This window comes from Cavia porcellus, unplaced genomic scaffold (assembly GCF_034190915.1).
Source record: "Cavia porcellus strain 051 isolate PalLab524CR breed Dunkin Hartley unplaced genomic scaffold, mCavPor4.1 scaffold_13, whole genome shotgun sequence".
NCBI lineage: Eukaryota > Metazoa > Chordata > Mammalia > Rodentia > Caviidae > Cavia > Cavia porcellus.
Window position 1 is genome coordinate 49,338,162 of NW_026947496.1, and position 21,077 is coordinate 49,359,238.

The 21,077-nt window shown below is 34.9% G+C and overlaps 1 protein-coding gene and 1 non-coding gene across 6 annotated transcripts in view; both read left to right on the forward strand.

Moving 5' to 3' along the window:
* The window catches only part of Slc25a26 (solute carrier family 25 member 26), a 121,605-nt gene that overhangs the window by 33,263 nt on the left and 67,265 nt on the right, over positions 1-21,077 (forward strand). For 4 of the 5 annotated variants that reach the window (XR_010051271.1, XR_010051270.1, XM_063260214.1 and 1 more), the window contains exon 5: positions 1,625-1,672. The exons of the other annotated variant lie outside the window; for it this stretch is intronic. Coding sequence is in view for 2 of the 4 variants with exons in the window: in XM_063260214.1 (XP_063116284.1) it covers positions 1,625-1,672 (48 nt within the window). In the remaining 2 variants the exon portion in view is untranslated. The remainder of the gene's footprint in view (positions 1-1,624; positions 1,673-21,077) is intronic. 5 annotated transcript variants of the gene reach the window in all.
* Positions 16,550-16,652, forward strand: LOC111757912 (U6 spliceosomal RNA). Its single transcript, XR_002792162.1, has one exon. It is a non-coding gene; the product is annotated as a U6 spliceosomal RNA (small nuclear RNA).

The following is a 21,077-nucleotide window of genomic DNA, read 5'->3' on the forward strand; positions in this document are numbered from 1 at the left end:
TTCTTTCTTTCTTCTTAGCCTTGTGATTAGCTGTTTCCATTTTAGGATTTTGTTGTTTTATTTTGTTTTTAGTAGTACTGAGAGATAAACTCAGGGGTGCTCAAATACTGAGCTAAGTCCCCATCCGTTTTTTATTTTTTTATCTTTTGAGACAGGGACTCACTAAATTGTCTGCGCAAGACTCAAACTTCCAATGCTCCTTCAGCCTCCCTTAGTGCTGGAATTTTTCAGGTGTGTGTCACCATGCCTGGCTTCTTATAGTGTTCACAGAAGCTGTGTTTTAAAATTTTTCTTTATTTTGCGGTATGCTGGGGATTGAACTCAGGGATAGTCTACCCCTGAATGACATACTGAACCCCTTTTTATTTTTATTTGAGAGAAGATCTTGCTAATTTGCCCAAGTTGGCCTGGAATTCTCAATCTTCCTATTATAGCCTGTGACTAACTGGGATTATAGGCATGCCCAGATTTTTTTTTTTTGCAGGTGGTGGGCAATGGAGTTGGGGTCAGGATTGGGAATTAAACCCATAGGGCTTTTGCACTAAGCAAAATATACCCAGCTATTCATTTATTTGACTTTATTTTAAAATTTTGAGACAGATTCTTGCAAAGTTGCTTAGATTGGGTTCAAACCTGTGATCCTTTTGCCTCAGAAGTACTAAAATTTTAGGTGTGTCTTGCCACACTTAACTTACTTTCATTTTGTTTTTTGAGATAAGGTCTAACTGTGTTGCCCAGGCTAGCCTTGAACTCCTGGGCCTAACTGATCCTTTTGCTTCAGCTTCTTGAGTCACTGGGACTATGGGCACATGCCACTGCACCTGATGCTTTTTGTTTTTGCTATTGTTGTTTTGTTCTTAATGGGAATTAGTCTGTTCTGTTTGGTTTCTATTTTGGTTTTTGTTTTTGGAATGAGTCTCACTATAAGCCAGGTTGGCCTCAAACTCGTGATGATTGTACCGCCTTAGCCTCCCAAATGCTGGGATTACAGGTGTGCACCACCATGCCAAGCTGGGTTTCAGTCTTACTGAATGCAGGTTTTAGAAAATTTATTCTTCATGGCTGTCACCTAGGTCTGTCACCTCTCATTTGATGATAAGACATTGAATGAGACTAATTCTGTGGAATCGCCATAGAATTGGACTATGTGGATGGTTAAATAGATAAATCAAGATTTGTCTGGAAATATACACTACTGCTTTATTGAGAGATTATTAATGAGCTTCTGGTATAAAAGCTATAAAATTAATTCTCTTTTGTATGGAAGGATAATAGATATTTGTGTACTTTCGCTTTGGAAATATATTTGAAGCACTGCTGTTTTTTTTTTCCAAGAAAAGAAATGGTGAATAACATTAATTACAGCTAAATTAATGTGGAGCCAGTTTTATTTTTTGAGATGTATCCATCTGAAAAGAAGCTAACCTGAGCTTTGAATACTGTAAGCCTATTTAGAACCTTTAACCTCTGTGTAGAACTGTGGTGTGGCTGAGTTATTTCCCAATTCAAATTTTAGAGCAGTCAATTATCCTTGAATATCAGTTAGATATTATATCCAGAATATCATTTAGAAAATCTCCTTGCTATTCTAACTTCTGAACTCGTGACTTTTTGTTTGTTTCAGGGCATCCAAGGATTATATCGAGGCTATAAAAGCACAGTTTTAAGAGAGGTAACTCACTTGACTTCCACTGTTGAACAAAAAATGATATGCTTTTTTCATTAAATTTGTGTTTCTTAACAGTTATAAATTTAGGGGAAACTGGTTTAAAAATCAAAAAGGGAAATTATCACTCTTCTAAACACTGAAGGTATGGCCAACCTTTAGCCTGTGTATTATTACACATGTCTATTTTACAATAAAAAATGTTTTAAAAAGGAAGTTTTGTTAGTGGCATAAAGTAACTATAATATATACCTTATATGTGGCCCAAGATAATTTCTCTTCACTCCGTGAGGCCCGGGTGAGCAAGGTTACACCTGCCTGGTAGTGTTGGCTTCTTACCTCTAAAAGAATGATACAGTGGGTTGCTGGAAGAGCCCTCCCAGTGGTCAGAATGCCTACGTGTTGTGCGGCCTTATTGTTATTCTAGGGTGGGTCTCATAACCAAAATACTACAGAATAGCTACCAAGACTGAGATATCAAGTAATTTACTGTAATGTGGAGAATTAATGTAAAATTGGCAATGAAATAAGCACTTTGGGACAATTGTTTCCAGAGCCTGTATCATGGAGTTATTTGGCTCTATAATAAGGGAGTACAATGAGTTGGGAAGTTTACTGTGGCCTGGAGACCAGCGCTGTGAATAGGTGACTTAGAGTGTAGTGTATTCAGGGACTCAGTGCCTTCTAACTCCACAGCCCTGTGATTATGTGAAGCTTCTCCTTTCCCCTCTCCTTTCCTCTCCCTTCCTCTCCCCACCCCTTCCCTCTCCTCCTCTTTCCTCTTGTCTTTCTTTCCTGAGTGAAAAAGCAAAACTTTACCAGCAGGACGTGATTTTAGTAGACTTAGCATCTTTTAATCTTTGTCTCCTGTAGGACAGACTATTTTGAAGTTTCAAAGGTGAATTTTAGATAGTGAGATACAAGAGAAATCTTTGGTTTGGGACATATTTTTCCATTAAAACACAAGTGAGAACTTATATATGACTCCATTTGAAGTTCCTTAAATAATAAGGCCTTTTTATTTATAAAAATGTTTTAATGTAATTAAAGAGTATCTCAGCTGGCAAAATACTGAGGTTAATTGAAATCTGTCATTTTACTCTCAGTAGTTTTATTTTTAGCTATGGGTTATAGTCTGCCTTATCACATACCACCACTGTTACATGTGATTTAAAGGTTTGGTTTTCACAAGGTAGCTACTGACAGGGCAGCCGTCTGGTTGGTATAGACCTTGAAGAACTTTTGGTGGCAGATCGAATGTTACATAATTAGTTATTTGTGTAAAGATGACCTCTGTCTTTCAGAAATATCACCCATATTGTATCTTTGTTCTGTTTTTATTTTCTGACTTACTAAACTGTTATTTACTCACATTTCACCTAAATGTTACAAAAGGTTGGAGGACTAATAACAAACTTTTCACAAATGTTCTTGAAAGATGTTGAATATATTTTTATTTTAAGAGTACTGATTTTGCATACAAAAAAGATAAAACACATGGTTAAAACTATAGTCTATTCTTTAAAATTTATTTTGACAGATGTCATGCTAGCAATTAATTTATACGTTACAATCCTTGCAAATAGTGTGACCTTATTGAGATGACTTTGTTTACTCAAAATGGCAGAGCTTTGTTGGAAATTTAATTGGGGTCTTCTGCATTGTGCGTATTCATAAAAATTCTTTCAGAACTCATTTTAGTTGATGTATTGCTTTTGTACAGGATTCTCAGGTAGAATGAGAGAGGAGGCATTATTGCTGAATGAAACATAGCTTCTTTTCCAAGTAAGAAAAATAAGAAATGATACATCTGTCTTAAACAAAATTCTTGTATTATAGTTTCGATGCTTACATTATTCTGACACCAATATCAAATCTTTTGCCAAGAACTCATTTGATTGTTTCAATAAGAAAATACGTGAAAGCTTTAGTGAGAATCACTGAGAAACTTAAATATTTACTCTGAGTGCAATTTTTTCTTTAAAATAGTTTTATTTCCATAGCAGTAGCCCATTAGTATGAAATTGAAGTTCGAATTCATGCATTAGAAGACAGATTACTAGTGTTCTTTAGGGTTTTTGAATCCTGTCATACTTTTTTTATCTGCCTTTGATATTTGTGGATACTTGTCCCTTATGTTCTCTTAAAGTGTTTTAGTTACCGTGAATTTTCTACTGAGTCTAATCAAGGTCAACAGATTATACTATTTACCTCAGCCTTTCAGTTTTCATTTTTCTCATGATCTTGGCCAAATTAGATGTGGCCAAGCATCTTGGTGCAGTGGTGTTATTGTAATAAAAGCAGGGAACAAAATCATCGCTGCTGTCATAACCAAGATGATTTCAGGTGGAATATTGGCCAGAAAATTTTGCAGAGAGCAACCTCATAATGTTGGATGTAAATTAGAAAAACTTATATAGAGAAAGAAAGGCAATTTGTTTCAAAAGAAGTGGGAAATAAGTTAAGTTCAGCAGATGTCTTGTCCACAAATTCTTCTCCATAGTCATTTGCAGAGCATTATGTGCTGAATGTTATTCAGAACTTTTCTGCCCTAAAGAATTCACATTCTCTGGGGAAACAAATAGGGAATAATGTTCTTTAGGGTGTAGGGTAGTGACGGCTTCAATTACAAGCACATCCAAGGTGTACCTCAACTTACAGAGGAAGCACTGCTTGAATGGTACTCAACTAGTATTTGTTGCATTAGTAAAAGCAAGTCTTAATTTTAGATCTATCTTAAGCCCATGAGGATGCTTCAACAGAAGCATGGGGTATGGGTAAGGAGGAGAAGTTGAACCTCCCACCTTAGCTGGGTATTTGCCAGGGGACTGGAAAAGGGCACATGGGAAAAGCCCTGGTAAGGGCTTGACTGGCTTGTATCCATAGAGATAAGAGGATAAATTATTGGTATGTGGCTCTTGACTGCACAGATCTGAAGCTGAGAAGCTGATTGGAGCTGTCTCAGGGGTAGGATGTTGCTATTTTAATAACACATGACTCTTGGCTTCCTTTTGGTAGAGGAGAGTAGCCACTAACGGGGTTAGAGGTAGGAGGGGGTAATTCTTTCTGACCCCAATTTTGCTATAAGCTGGCAAGCAGGCCAAACAAATCATTCAGTCTATTGTGTACGTTCATTGTAACCCTTAGTATTTAGGTGCAGAAATCACTGTTCATTGAAAAGTTCACTACAAAAAAATAGAACAGCTTTCCAAATTTGAATACCCTTATCATCCCTGGGCAACAGCATTTCCCTCAATCTGTTGACTGGACACAGCTGCCTTTGAAAATCCGCTTCTTTATTGTCTTTGAAAATCTTCCCAGCTCTTTTGTCTGCCTATTCCATGCCACCCCCACCTCCATCTCTTCTGTTATGGTAGACTCTGGGGTGTCTTTCCAGAAGCTTTCTATCTAGGGGTTGTGTGTCTTATTGTTTGTTAAACTAGTATTTTTGGAAATCATTTTAAGTCACTTCATAAAGAGTACCACTGTTTTGCATAGTACTTCATTATATAAGGGAGCTAGTATTCACTCAGTCCCTGCTCTGTTGGTGGACCTACAAAGATGCTGAACTGCTTAATTTTGTTCATGTGTCATTTTGTTCATGCCTGAGAATATGTGTAAGTTTCAGTCACTTGGTTAGTGGCATGGTCATGTGTAATTTTGATAGGTAACACCAAATGGCCCTTAGTGGGAGTGCCAGCTGATACTTGCCAACAGTGGAGGAGTGCTCTGTTTTCCTTGCCACTCCACTGGGGATGAAAAATTATGTCATTGTAGCTTTATTTATAAGTAAGTTTTGGTGTATTAACATATATCTAAAAATTGTTTTGTTTCCTTTACTGTGTAGTGATTAAGTCATCACAACATTCTTATGAGAATTAAATGAGAAGATTCAGGTAAAGTACTTTCTATAGTGATTGTCACATAGTACCATACGTACTCAAGGAATATGAACTGTGATTACTCATATCCTTGGTAACAAAGCACCTTTGACAGTGAAGGACCATAATGCAATATACAGCTCTGCCCCTTACCAGCTGTCTACTTTTGGCAAGTTACCTAACATTTCTGAGTCCTGTTTGTGCTAAGAACTTTGCATAGACTGAAATCTCATACCAGTCCTCTGAGACAGATATTACAGCAATACCATTTACTAGGAAATTCAGAAATTAAAACAGTTTCTAGGTTGCTAGGTTCTTGAATGTTATTCAAGAAGGTTCTACATTTAATCTTCTACATTTAAATGTGCGAACAGTTTCATGATGAATAACAATTGTGTTGGAGCTGAGTAGTCAAATATTGCATGTAAATTTTCTTAGCTGTAATTCCAATGTTATCCAAATGTCTTATAGAAGGGAATTTCTATAGTTGCAGTAAATTGCATATTATATTTACTGGCTGCTTCTGTAGGAAAAACAGTAGTATCTTAATATAATAATGTAGTTATCCTAACTGTTGGATGAGCTGATCAGAATCACTAATATAAGTGAGTTGGAAAAATTGTATGATTTCTCTTTTGCATCAAATTGATGATTTGTTGCAGCATGTTTTTGAAATAAGATTACCCATTCAGAGTCTTTCTTACTGAGTTACAGTGCTCTATTGTTTTTGAAATATTTTGAAGCAACTGTAGTCTAGAACTTCTATTGTTTACCATCTTAAGTCTGTGTATTACTTTTGCTTTCATAACAGTAAAAAGAAGAAAAGAAAGTTAATATCAATTGAGGATTTTGTATTTCAGTGTGTTAGTGCTGTGTCTTTCTCTCTGTGTGTTTCTGTGAAGTTGTTTTCTTTGATCCCTATCTCTTTGGCTTGTCTTTACATCTCATTTGTGATTTCTCTTCCCATGTAACATAAAAGTTCTTGAAACTATTGGATTTTACTTCTTCATACTATGCACAGGCTTTAGCACAACACTGTCCACATAGTGAGTGCTCAATAAGTCCTTGTGGTTTCCCCATTTCTTTAAGCTTGATTCATTTCCCGTGTTATCACACACCATCATCATTTCAGAATGATGAACACAAAGAGAACAGGCAGGGTTGACACTGTACTGCTGTGATCTTTGCTGTAGATAGGTGATGAAGTACTGTACCAAAAAGTACATAATTTTCTAAAATTTCAATCTTAAACTTTGAAAAGATAGTTTTTGAAATCTGGTTTTATTAAACAGTAAGTGCTATAATAATCCATTTATTTTCTGTGTCTTAGTAATTCTACTGAAAATCCAAGGGGGAAAGTGATTAGGAACTTTTCCAAACTTTTAATATGAAATTGTTTTTCAATTCAAATCCAAGGCAAACATTGAACCCTATTTTAATCCTACATAATTCATTTTATTAACTATGACCAAATAGAACATCTGTTAAAATTCCATAATGTTAGCTTCATGGGAAAAGAAAAAAAATCTGTTTGTTCTTGGAATTTGTCCACTTTTTTGTTGTTGTTGTACAGGCTTTCAGTAAATGTGTAACAAAACATTCTTATTAATGGGAATATTAAACAAATAAAAATGAAATTATCCCTTTAATCACAGAGGTTTATAAAATGAGTCACTTAATGGCATTTATATTATTATAACTACTGTAGAGATGTTTTATGGAGAATGAGGTGTAGTTCATTCAACTAATCCTTTAATGCAAGAACTTAAAATTATAACTCCTCAAATATGAATTTTTAACCTACAGTTTTTTTTACCATCTCTTAAATAAACATTTTAGGAAGAAAAATCTAGTGAAATTAATGTAGAAAAATTATTTTAGCACCATAGTACATATTGTTTTATTCTTTGTTTATATGAAACCAGCTGCTATTTACTTTTCTCGCTCCTTAGACAAAGTTTTGTTTGCATTGTAAAGTTTTAAAAATGCTGCATGTTCTTTAATTTTGGCACATTGGTAGTATTTTGCAGAGGGGGCATCAGTCCCTGTGTACGTGGTTTACTGGGAGGCAAATGTGGTGATGTAAATACAGAAGACAACTTGATAAAGGTGGAAATCCTCACTTCTTCATTTTAAATGCTGTGACCATAAACCATAGTGTTGAAGTAGCTCTTGGTACCTTGTGTTTCTTTTGTTTTAATCCCACGTGGAATATCATCTTCCTTCATCTTTGTGTAGCTTGGGTTGCAGGTAGGCTGCCAAGAGTAGAAAATAGGAGTGCAAATTTTCAGCAATTAAGGGTTATTTTTCTCTTTCTCTTCCTCCTCTTCCCTTTTTCTCTCTTTTGTTTTTCCCCTTTTATAAAAAGGAAATCTGAATGTTGTTAATCTGAGGCTGATGTACTGGTTAACTGACGACCAGGAGAATTCAGTCTCATTTTCTTGTTGGCCAACCTGAATCCTCAAGCTAATGGGCGTATGGTTACAAAGTAGTGGCTGGACTTTTAGGCCGTGGGGCCCTTTCAAGCATGAAGATGGAGAGGGAAGGAGATAGTTCTAGATTTTTCTGTCCTGTTTGTCTGGAAAATGAAATATTCCTCCCTCAGTTGCCTGGGGTTTGGAAAGTTTACTAGGTAGCTTTGTAGTGCAGAAAGAGAAGGCAGGACAGAGGAGCCTGGCATCACTGTTAGTGAGTGGGCCTGCAATGTCTACTGTGTTCTATCTATGCAGCCCCGTTACTGATAATGTCCATGCCCCCAGACAGAAACCGTTTCACACATCTCCAACTCCATCCCATTCTTGGGTATCTTCCTGCTAATAGCCATGAGCACCAGACATTTTGGAATTTAATTGCACTGTGTAAACTATAATGTTCATCTTTATTCCTACCACCTCTTTTCTTTGGGGCACCAATGTGAAAATTCTGCTTTTATTTCAAAGTTATTTTTCATATAGTTTTGACCTTAAAGTTAAAATCTTAGAATATACTTGTATTTATATCATCATTTGTAAACACTTTCTTTAAAAGGTATATAAATGCATTTTTAAATCGAAGTAGTAGCTGATGTTTAGTGAGTGCTTATGGTCATCTAGACACTGTTAATATTTTAATACATTATTTTGTATAATCCTCACAGTGGCCCCAAACAGACCTCTACTTCCTAATAACTGAAGCTTCTGGTTGTAGTTGAGTCAGGATTCACCTGTAACAGGGAGAGAACCAAGGGGTCTAGAGCCCTTGAACTTGTGGTAGCTGTATATTTTGCATTTTATAGCATACAAATTTTCCTGTGGAGGCAAATATTTTAAAGTGACTATTCCATATTTATATCTGTCTTTAGTATTTAAAACTTTAGATATACATTAGTGCCATGAGTAATTAGAAGACATGGGTGTAGAGAATCTGCTATGATAGAACTGCTCATAGTAAAAAAAAAAAAAAAAAAAAAAAAAAAAAAAAAAAAAAAGCCAGTGTTTAGCTCAGTGGTGTAAGTGTCTGCTTGGCAAACGTGAGGTTGTGAGTTCAATCCCCAGTACCAAAACAAACAAACAAAAGAAGACCTGCTCATAGAGAACAGTGTCTTCTAAGTGTGTTATCATCTGGTGTTTGCATGATTGGCTTGTGCCATTCGCCCACATGCCTTTTCTTTGAAGGGGCCTCCTGTGATCACTCGGACTGAGATAGATCTGTGCCAGTGCCAATCCTGCACCTGTTACCCTGGTGTGCACCATTATCTGAAATTATTTACATTTCTTATTTACAAGTTTATCTTCTCTCCTTCTGTTAGAAAGCAGGTGCTTCTTGTGTATTTGTTCCCTGCTGCTAATCTAACACTTAAGACACATAAAATATAGAATGAAAAAACTGAATCATACTTGCTTCTCAGAAGTACACTTAAGATTTTTAATATTTCTGGTTGATATTTGAGCAAACATGAATTTGGTGAAAATTATGGAGTCCTTACTTGATTCCCAGACAAATTAATGATTTTCTGCCAAATAAATGAATTCAGTTTTCTTCTTGACTTTTCTTAATATATTTCCTGGTAATCTTGTACCACCAGCAAATAACCCTTATTTTACTTTTGTAATTTTTAGTTATGATTGCCTACATGAATATTATATATATATGCTTTCTGAAGTAACACAGGGAAATAGTAAACAACTTATTCAGATCTTCAGATGCAAATTATGTCCATTGAATAGAGTTAAGAATTAATTTTGAACTTGTCAGTGCTGTGTTTTACTCTCTGAACAAATACTATCTTATCAGGAGAATTAAGCAACATACTATATTTACATACTGAGAAAACTGAATTGAAATCAAATCTAGAACTTTTATGAGAGGTTCAAGGACAGTAGTAGAAGATAGTGCAGTTACTGAAAATGTTAATCTGTAGGTTTTGATGAGTTAGCTGCAGAACACTTTGGAATCATCTCATGAAAAATAGTTACCTTTAAATACTAATTATGATGATGAATTTACATATATTTTGTAATCTTTAAATTAGTAAGTGGTAAAATACTTTTTTCCGGGTCAGAAGGCTAAAGATTAGAAGAATTAGAAATATAGCTAGGGAGGGCTAGACCTGGAATTTTAAATCAAGCTAATTGGAATTCTAAAGCTTGTATTTTTTATCATTGTTTTATCATTTTCTCATGTCTTTAAGAATTTTTCAGGAAATCATAGTAGAATAAAATGATGGCATATCTGTAAGGCTTGGAGCAGATTTATTGGTGTGAAAGTATGGCACAACTTTTGAGTGTTACAGGATTCCTTTTTGCACTGGGGATTGAACTCAGATTCTTTAAATTCAGCTACATCTCCAGCCCTTTAATTTCCTTTTTATTTTGAGATGCAGGGTCTTACTTAGTTTCCCATGCTGGGCTCAAGCTTGTAATCCTCCTGCCTCATCCTCCCAGAGATGGGGATTATAGGTATACACCATCAGACCCAGCTTTTGAGCAGCCTTAATAAAGGATGGATGAAGAAGGATGCTGAAGTCAATATAATTCTAATTTAAAAGCATTTCAGTGGGACCTGCCAATATAATGGATCACTATTTTAAAAGAAACAGAAATCAGTGAGAAAGAAGGATATTTCTTCTCATTTTTGAAAATGCCCTCCCTGCTTTTTGTTATTGAACATGTGGATGTAAAACTTGTGGTATAGAGTCAGACCCTAGGGGGCACACAATGCCTATGTTTTAGATTTTGATGGGAGTCTCAAAAGAATGCATATACCTGGAAACTCCTAGGTTGCTTACTTGGCATTCATAAACTGGAAAATGAAAATCCAAGCATGATAATGTTTCCTGACCCAAGGTTCTTGAATGCATAAGTTTGTTTTTTTCTTTTGGTGCACACATGCACAGAGTTTATTTAGGTTCTAACTTTTCCACACTTTTACCATGGAAAACTTTAAAGATACCTAAAAGCAGATTTGAAAATGAATCCCTATAATTCCATTTTTGACACACCTATACTCACATCTGCTTCCTGCTCTTCATTAATTTGATACAGATTCTAGGCATTATTTTATCCTGAAATACTTCACTATGAATCTCAAAATGATAGGAATGATAAGTACATTTCACTTAAAAAATGAATCTTACAACAAAAAGATAAATACTACGTGATCTCACATGTGAATCTAAAAGTGTTGAACTTGTAGAAGCAGACGGTAGAATGGTGGTTCCCAGGGTTTGGGAGGGCAGAAGAGGGGCTGATTAAAGTGTATAAACTTTCAGTTGTACGATGAGGATGTTTTGAGTATCTAAAGTATAACAGGGGTGGTAATGGGTGTGTTTTTACATGATATCCATCACACAATGTATACATGTGTCAAATAATCACAATGTATATTTTGTGTGTATATATATACTATATATATACACACAAAATATATATAGTATATATATTATATATATATATAATCTTTGTCAGTTGTTTAAAACTGTGACTGAATGTGCAATTCTCCAGGTATTTCCTCCATGCTACTTATCAGTGACAAAGAGAAGGATTGTAACAGACACCATTAGTAGTAAGATTCAAAGCATGCGTGTCCATTATGGTGTCAAAGAAGAGCATAATGTCACTTCTTTGGTTTTCTAGCCAAACAAATAACTTTAGTGTGATCATGAAAAAACATCATATAAACCCAATGAAGAGATGTACAAAATTGTTGTGACTGGGGTGAACTATCAACTTGATCGCTTTGGAATCAACACCAAGGAATGGAGAAGCATATTTCTGGGTATGTCTGGGTGAGTCACAGAGGTATGATCGTTAGTACTATATGTGGTCTGTGGTCCTTTCCTCTGTGTCACTGTTTCCCTGTTCTACTTCCTGGCCATCAAGAACTCAGCAACTCTGCTCTGCCATGCCTTTTCACCACAGTATTCCTGTCTTGGAGCCAGCTGACCATAGATTGAATCCCCTGAAACCATGAGCCAGATTAAACTTCTCTTAAATTATGAATATCAGGTACTGTGTATTGTTAACAGGAAAGCTGACTAATACAGTTGTCAAGGTCATGAAAAATAAAGATGAAAGAGTTGTCACAAATAGCAAGAGGCTGAGGTGATAACAAGTAAATGCAATATGGTGTACTGGATTAGATCCTGGAACAGGAAGAAGATGCTTAGGGAGAAAACTGGTAAAATTCAAATGGGATCTATAAATAACTAGTACTATTGCAGCAGTACTGTAGCTGGTTTTGATAAGTGTAGTCTGGTTAAAATATCAACCCTAGGGAAGCCCGCTGTAGAGTTTGTTATGAACTCTACTATTCTAGCAACTTTTATAAAAATCTTTAAATTATTTCAAAAACAAAAATTTGAAAGGAGTGCCAGATTTGGACATTATACTTGGGTATATATAATTATTATTTATGATCTTCTAAAGTAATGACAGGTTAAATTTGAATCTTTTTATTTTTAATTTTTTATGAAATCAGTAACAAATCTTACGATACAGAACTTAAGATGAAAAGTAGCAGTCCCTTGTCTATCCCTTTATTCTTTTCCCACTCTAGAGTTCCTCTTTTGAATATACTTGTATTTTTAGTTCTTCTGATTACACTGACATTCATTATAATATATTTAAGCATCGGTTCTTAATTTTCAACTTTGGTTAGCCATCTGTTAAATTTTGGGAATGGGAAAATATGATTTAGCTCACATGATACTTCTTTTCAATCCTTTCTCATCCTAGCATTCCAGATAGATAAATTTCGTTCTTTTGGTTATTTTAGAAACTTTTTAAGTCCTAGTGCCTGCTGGCTTACCTACCTGCTCTCCCACTCCCACGCTTTTTTTTTTTTGTTTGTTTGTTTTTTTTTTTTTGGTGCTGGGCGTTGAACCCGGGGCCTCTGAGACGCTAAGCAAAAACTCTTCTACCAAGCTACACCCTCAGCCCTGTCTATTTTTATGCCATGAACTTTTAGCATCTGAAAGCTTTCTTTTCTCATCATGAGGCTGTAAACTTCCTTTTTTACCTCCTTGCCTGACTTAATTTAATAATTCTGTTTTTTGGAAACACTTTCAGCTATACTTTCACCCCTAGTTGTCAGAATGGCTGACAGTTTGGTCCTATTGTTCACTGAAAATCACTCTATACTTTTCTGTGTTGATTCTAAAAGTTGTGTACCAGTGACCTAGCGTATGTATTATGGAGACTTCATGAGTGATAACCAGGCCAGATAGCATGCTGGGGTTGTGTTGGTGCTGTGTCAGTCTGAAGGGAATGTTTCCAACATCAGAATTAGATAGAATATCTTTTCTTAGACTCTGTCCATTGCTAAAATTTAATCTTATAAATTGAATTTCCTGAATATTTGGGACATGTACTTTTTCTTAAGAGTTTCCAGTGGTTTTTTTTTTTTTTTTTTTTTTTTTTTTTTTTTTTTTTTTTTGGCAGGATTGGGGCTTGCATTTTTGGCCTTAAAAAATATACATTTGTGACAACCTTGAAATCATATAGTCTTTTGTCCTAAGTGTCTTTCTCTTGGGAATCTTGGAGTCCTCCACTCTTCTCTTGCACTCTGGTACCATATACACCCGTCTGATCATCTCTTTGTTGGTTTCAGGAGTTGGGTTTGCTGTTTCCTGAAGGCTGTTGAGCATACAGACCATTGGCTTTCCAGCCAGACTGCCTGGGATCCAGCCACAGCTCACTCTGCCTCTGCTAAGCTTCTGCCTCTAGTGCCTTTTCTCCTTATTTTTGGTGCTTTTTTTTAATCCAGGCTAATAAGTCAGTCTCAAAGCTAATCTCTGTACCTCTTTCTCTCTTCTCCTCTCGCCTTCTCTCTCTTTTTGACTCTGCTTTTCAAAGAGAATGAATGAAACATTTGTTCTAAGTTAGTAGCAGTTATTCTGACACTTAATCACTAAATATTTCAGTATGTGTCTTCTAAGAATCGAATCATGATTCTCGTAACTACTCCATCATACCCAAGAAATTTAATGATGTTGCATTATCTCTTACATGGTCAGTTTTCTGTATTATCCCAGCAGAAAGAGCTTTACAACTTTTATGTCTCTTCAGGATCTGGTAAAGGATCACAGATTGTATTTGGCTGTTAGATTCCCCAAGTTTTTTTCCCATCACATTGACTTTCTTGTAGAGTCCAAGGCACTTACATTATAAAGTCCCATACTGTAGATTTTCTGATTTCTTACGATTTCCTTATGATTAGATTCAAGTTACTTTTATCATGGTTATTTTTGCATGGGTACTATATATATTTATTTATTTTGGTATTCCATACTGCTTCATACCATGAGGAAAAAATAATATCCCCGGAGTTGGTGGAACTGGGTTTAAGCGTTTGAATAAGTTGTTTGATTTTCTGTACACTAAAGATTCAGTTCTCCTTTGTTAGCAAAAAGTAATCTGTGGTTTAATCTTTTGAGACCATGTGATTATTCTGTTTCCCAATAATCTTTCACCTAATAGTTTTACCATCTGTGGATGAGCTGAAACATTTATTACATTAGTATTGCAAAATTGTGATTTTCCTAATGCTATCGCTTTTCTCTGAATTTATTAACTGGGGTTCTTCTGTAAAGAATAACTTTTCTCTTTTATCCCAAGATTTATTTTTACTATTCATATAGACTCATGGATTTTTTTTTACCAGCCTCATTGAGATATAATTTATGTACTACATATAATTAAAAGTGACAGTTTACTGGATTTTAGTGTGTTCACAGATACATGCTACCCATCACTATAGTTATGGATTCTTTTTTATTCAGTAATTATATCTATTACCACACTGTTACTCTTTTTGATACTTAAGTTGTCCTAAATTTGGTCAGTGGGCACGTTGTCAGTCCCACTTCTCTGTCTTTTGACATTTGTTCCGTTTTTCTTTGAAAACCAGCTTTGAGTGGCTGACAGGCTTTTTTTTTTTTTTTTTTGTAGTACCAGGTATCAAACTCATGACCTTGCATTTGCCAAGCGGGTGCTTATGCCACTAAGCTAGATCCCCAGGGCCCCTGAAAGGTTGTTCTAGCTGTGCCTGGAATCTCACTGGCAGATCCTGTAATGAGCTACCTCCCCTAGGAAACCTGCATTTCTTGTAGTGGGAATACTATTTAGAAATCAAGAAGTGAGCCTGTATGATTGTATCTAGGGTCTTTTAGCAGGATGGAAAAAATTTTAATACATATTTCTTCCTTCCTTGTATATATTTCAAGCAAGAAGAAATCATAATTGCTGTCTATTTTTAAAACTAACGTACCGTAACACTGATTCTTTTCTGTTTACAGTGCTATGAATTTTAACATATGCGTGTATTTCTATAACCACTAGAACAGTCAGGATATAGGGTGTTTCTGTCATCCTAAAACTCTCCTGTGCTGTCCCTTTATAGTTCTGCTTCTAACTACTAGCAACCATTGATCTGGTCCCTATTACAATATGGTTTTGTTTTGAGAATATCATTTAAGTGGTTTGTATAATTTATAGCCTTTTTAATTTTTAATTTTTTTGGTACTGGGATTTAACCCAGGGCTTCCTACATGCTAGATAGGTACTCTACTGCTAAACTACATTCTCAGACCTTTTTATTTTATTCTGAGATACAGTCTTGCTAAGTTGTCCAGACTGGCCTTGAATTTGTGTTTCTCTTGCCTTAGCCTCCTATGAAGCTGGGATTATAGGCAGGTCCCACCATACCTGATTTATTCTATAACCTTCTAAGTTGCTGTCTCACAGCATAATGCTTTTAAGATTCATTCCAGTCATTGTGTGCATCAATTATTTGTTCATTTTTATTGAGGAATGGTATTACATTGTTTGGGTGTACAGTGGAATACAAAAATAGGTGTTTATCTGTTCTCTCAGTGAAAGACATTTGAGTTTTTTCCAGTTATTATGAAAAGAATTGATATCAGTAGTTTTATTTAGGTTTTTGTGTGAGCACATATTTTTGTCTTTCTTGGACAGACACTCAGCAAAGGTCATATCCAAGAAATATGTTTGGTCATAAGACAAATATAAGTTTAATTTCATGGGAAACTGCCAGACTCATTTGTGGCCATACAGGTTGCCCTTTACACCAGTAGTGTATGGTCTGCATCCTTGTCAGCACTTGGTAGTGTTACGATTTTTATTTTAGCCATTCTAATAGATCCTGATGTCTCATAATGATTTTAAATTTAATTTCATTTTCCCAGTATCCGATGGTTTTGAACATCTGTTTATATGCTTATTCATCATCTTTATTTTTTTTTTGGTAAAGTATTCATGCAAGTCTTTTCTCTATTTTTTTTAAATTGAGTTTCCTACTGTGCAGTTTTAAAAGCTCTTAGAATGCTTTTTAGAATTTAGAATGCTAGTTTTGGTCAGTTATGTGATTTGTAGGTATCTCCCAGTAATCTGTAGCTTGTAATTTCGTTCTGTTAACAGTATTATTTTGCAAAATAAAAGTTTTGAATTTTTATAAAATTCAACTTTTTTTTTTATAAATTGTTCTTTGACTATAAGAATTTCACTCGCTTGTGCAGCATATATACTAAAATTGGAATGATACAGAGAGGATTAGTATGGCCCCTGTGCATGGATGACATGCAAATTCATGAAGTGTTCCATATTGAAAAAAGAAAAAACTTTGCATAACTCTGAGTCACTAGATTTTCTGCTTTGTTTTCTTCTAAAAGTATTATGTGCTTCTCTTTTACATCTATAACTTATTTTGAGTTGATTTTTAAGACTGGCATGTAGGTAGAAGTTTGTTTTTTGCATGCGAGTGTCCAGTTGTTCCAACAATTTTTTTTTTTTTTTGAAGTGTCTTTTCTCCATCACAATACTTTGTGTCTCTTTTTGGGGGCCACAAGGTCTTGCTGAGTTGCTGCATTGCTCAGTCTGGGCCGGAACCTGCAGTCTTCCTGCTTTAACCTCCCAGAGTGCTGGCCTACAGGTGTATAACAGCGTCCTTGCTATACACCAGACAGTATCTCTGTTTTCTTTTCTTGTTCAAGTATTTGCTTTCATACTTTTGAACAGATTATCTGTGTTGGAAGGTGATGTTTGAAAGATGACATTTCCTAAGGCATTTTCTTTTATTTCATTTTTAATTTATAGGATAGACTAAGAATTACCTCCAGTCTTTTTCTTTTTAACTCAGAGGAGTACTGAGTAAAAAGGTTCCAACAATTATGTGTCTTTACATTTTATCTTCCATTTCTAAATTTTTTTTTTTTTTGGTACCAGGGATCAAACTCATGACCTCTGAGAATGCTATTTTTTTATTACTTATTTTTTATTAGTACATATCTGCCATACCTAATGATCACATTCATCATAGGGAATTTGTATTCATACGTAATATGTCTTAATTCTTTTTTTCTACTCTCTTCTCCCTTCATCTCTTCCGTCCCTCCCTTTCCATTTTTTTCTTCTATTTTTTAGATCCTTTTGCCTTCCTTCCTTTCTCTCTCTGCCCTTTGTGATTCCTCTCCACATTTGAACAAGTTCTTCCTACTTCCCAATATCTATCCTCTGTTTTGCTCTTTATTTAGAATTATGCCTTGAGATGCATCCATTTACCTATAGAATGATTATTTTCTCTTGAGTTAATAATATACTGTTAATGGGTGTGTATCAGTGGATCAGTTCTCCGTCTAATTTTGATTCACATTATAGTGATTATTGACTGGGTATGATGGTACACACCTGTAATCCCAGCAGTCTGAGAGACTTAGGCAGAAAGTGTGAGCGCCCAAGCCCAACCCAGGCAATTTAGTAATTTAGTAAGATCCTGTTTCAAAATTGAAAATTCAAAAGAGGGCTGAGGAGATCTCTCAGTGTAAGGCACTATAATTTTCTTATAGTAACTGGGCCAGTAGGTTTTATTTTTTTAATTATTGTTGTCATACAGTAAAAATAATCTTCATAAAGAAGGAAAAGGTGCTATGTATTTTATTTTATCCATCCACAAACATCTTGGCTTTGAGTTTCCTTCTTCACAATGTCCAGTAATAAAAGACCTAAATCACTTTATATTAGAAACAATATGGAACCCAGATTATTTGACTATTAATCTCTTCCTCTTTTCTCCTCTCTTTTCCCACCTCCTTCCCCTCCTCTTCTTCTAAACTAATTCTAGACTTAAAGAATAAATGTAGAGTTGCATGCTGAGATGAAAATTATGTATTGTTGTATTGTATATTACTGTCATGTATTGTTGTCATGTAAATTATAGTAATGGATAATCATAATATAAACACTGAGTAAAATATTTTTAAAAATCCATTCAGTACCAGTAGTCTCCTCCCACCCCCCCAAATTATGATATTAGATAACTAATATACTGCTTAATATTTAATGACTTGTTTATTGCAGATTTGTAATTGATTATCACAGGTTATGAAAATCTTTGTGGCAAATGTGGGTATGGGACTCAGGTGTGTGAAAGTAAGGGTATATACTACAGTCTTGACTGGTAGGTGTGGATTTCTCTTAGAAGGTCTTAGATGAATTTATTCTCATTGCAACTAAAATGTTAAACATTTTATCAGAGACACCTCACTGATTCCTTGTATTGAGATAAAGTTAGATACAAGTTGAGTCTCAAAAATAATGACTGACTACAGAAAAATAGTTGTTCAATTAATCCCATGCAAATCAAAACCCCAAAATAATATACAACTCATTTCACAACTTAGTATTAAATACATATCACTTGTATTTTAAAGCTTTTTGAGGCATTGTTCAATATATGTGACTTTGTTAGCATGGCTTTTGCAGTTTCTCAAATATGCTAATATGTATGTTTCAAAAACTATTATTTATATTCCATTTCTTAAAATAAAGAATTGGAGTCATCAAAACTGGCAAGCGTTAAGCATGCTAATTAGTTCAACATACTGACCAATTCTCTGAATTGTTAGTTCAAAGAAGAGTGTGGACAGGGATGAAATTAGATTTAAGCATTTTTCACTCTAGTTGTTTTAGGATACCATGCTTGCTTTGATCTGTAAATAACAGATGTTTTTTCATGCATGGTTCAGGATTTTTCAAACATGTTTAAAATTTTGTCTCAGACTCATCATTCTTATCCTCAATTGGATATGCACACTTTTAACGACAGCTACTTTTTTAAGTTTGTTTGATAGTTCAAGCTAGCATGTTTGTGATTTTTCTTAATATGTATAGTATTAACTGTATTTTTAAAAATAAACTGGCATGACATAGTTATTAGGCAGTATGTAAAATTTCATTACTAGTTGCTAAGTATATATTGACTTAATTTAAATGTCAGTTTTAAGAATGAAACTAGAAAACTGAGAATGTATATTTTGTGTATATACATATTTTCAGGTTACATATGCATGCATAGCTGCATACAAAATTACTTGGTATATATGTATATGCGCAGTTATATGCTTTTAGATATTATGTGGTAAAAATTTTTGCTTTTAGATCTTATGTGGTTAAAAATTTTTGTCTTTGTTAGCTAAATATTTGTGTTTAATATCAATATTTAATAACTAGAATTAATGTCAAATGTGGACTGTACAGAAATACTGTTTTTACGTCTTTTTTGGGCTTTGTGTGAGAAAATTTCGGTATTCAAAATACTTTTGTAATGAATGGCATCAGATGAATGGTAGTTGGAATGAGAAGGTAGAAACAACAGGTTAAAAACCGAGATATGTCCCCTCACCCCATGGTACTGGAGCTTTACTATGTCCCTACTCACTCATCCCCATTTTAAAAAATTTTTTGAAATAAAATCTCAGAGTCGAAAGTCATGCTCCAATTTGGGATTCTGCTGTCTGAGCTTCCCAGAGTGCTGGAATTATATGCCACCCTACCTGGTTAAACTGAGAAATAATCTTGTGTCCCTATTTACCACAGTCCCTGATCAAAGGTTTTGGGTGATGTAGCCCCTGCTCCAGCTGACATCAGATGCAAGAAAGTCAGACAGTGTTCTAACTGTGTAAACTCTTATTTATTTATTTTGTTTTTTTGAGACAGGGTCTTGCTTTGTAGTCTAAGCTGGCCTTTAATTCACTGTGTATCTCAGGCTAGCCTTGAACTCCTGGCAGTTCTCTTGCCTCTGCTCCCAAATGCTGGAATTACAGATGCATCACCAACCCCAGCAACTCCCATTTAGAAGTAATATTACAAATAATAATATCTTGCATTAATTTTAGGAGTGAGATACTATTTTGTTTAGTAAAGTTACCTTTGTTGCTGTTGTTCATTAAAGTACATGAGGTTTTACAGTGCATTTCATTTGTGGCTTTCTTTATTAAAATGGTACTGTAGGGGCTGGGGATTTAGCTCAGTGGCATAAGCGCCTGCCTTTAAAGCAGGCAGTCGTGAGTTCGATCCCTGGTACCGATAAAAAGGAAAAAGACAAAAAAAAATGTACTGTAGCAGCAACCTCTTTCCTGTATAAGATATGCTGGAGTTCTAGTTGTAATTATGTGACTTACTGCCTTGTGCCTTCTGACATTGTTTAATCATTACTGTTGATGATTTCTTCATTTTAAAAGTGGTTGGTAAATTATGACCTCTGGGCCAAATGCAGACCACAGCCTGTTTTTGTAATAAAGCTTCATGGCGTGTAGCCCCACTTCTACATTTATGTGTCGTGTGCCTGCTGCTGTACTGCAGTGGCAGAGCTGAATAGTTGTGACAGAGATCAAATAGCTCACAGAGCCTAAACTATGTTCTGGCCTGTCATAGAAAAAATGTGCTGATTAAAGAAGTATCTAATATTTTAATGATTTTGTAATTGGCAACTCATGGAAAATTAGAGTATCAGTTCTTAAAACTTATACCCAGCAATCATGTAAAGCAAGTGAAAATACTGAATAGAAAATATTTAAAATAATACTGCATTAAATTGTTAAATTCTAAATCTGAATTTCAATAAAATTTTAAAACTGAAAAAAGAAAAAAATGTTCTAAATTTTGAAGTAGGTGATCTCTAAGACCCGTGTCCTGTCTACAGTGGATTTCCTTTGTGTCAACTTACCTTTAATTCTAAATTCAAAAATCTTTTATCAG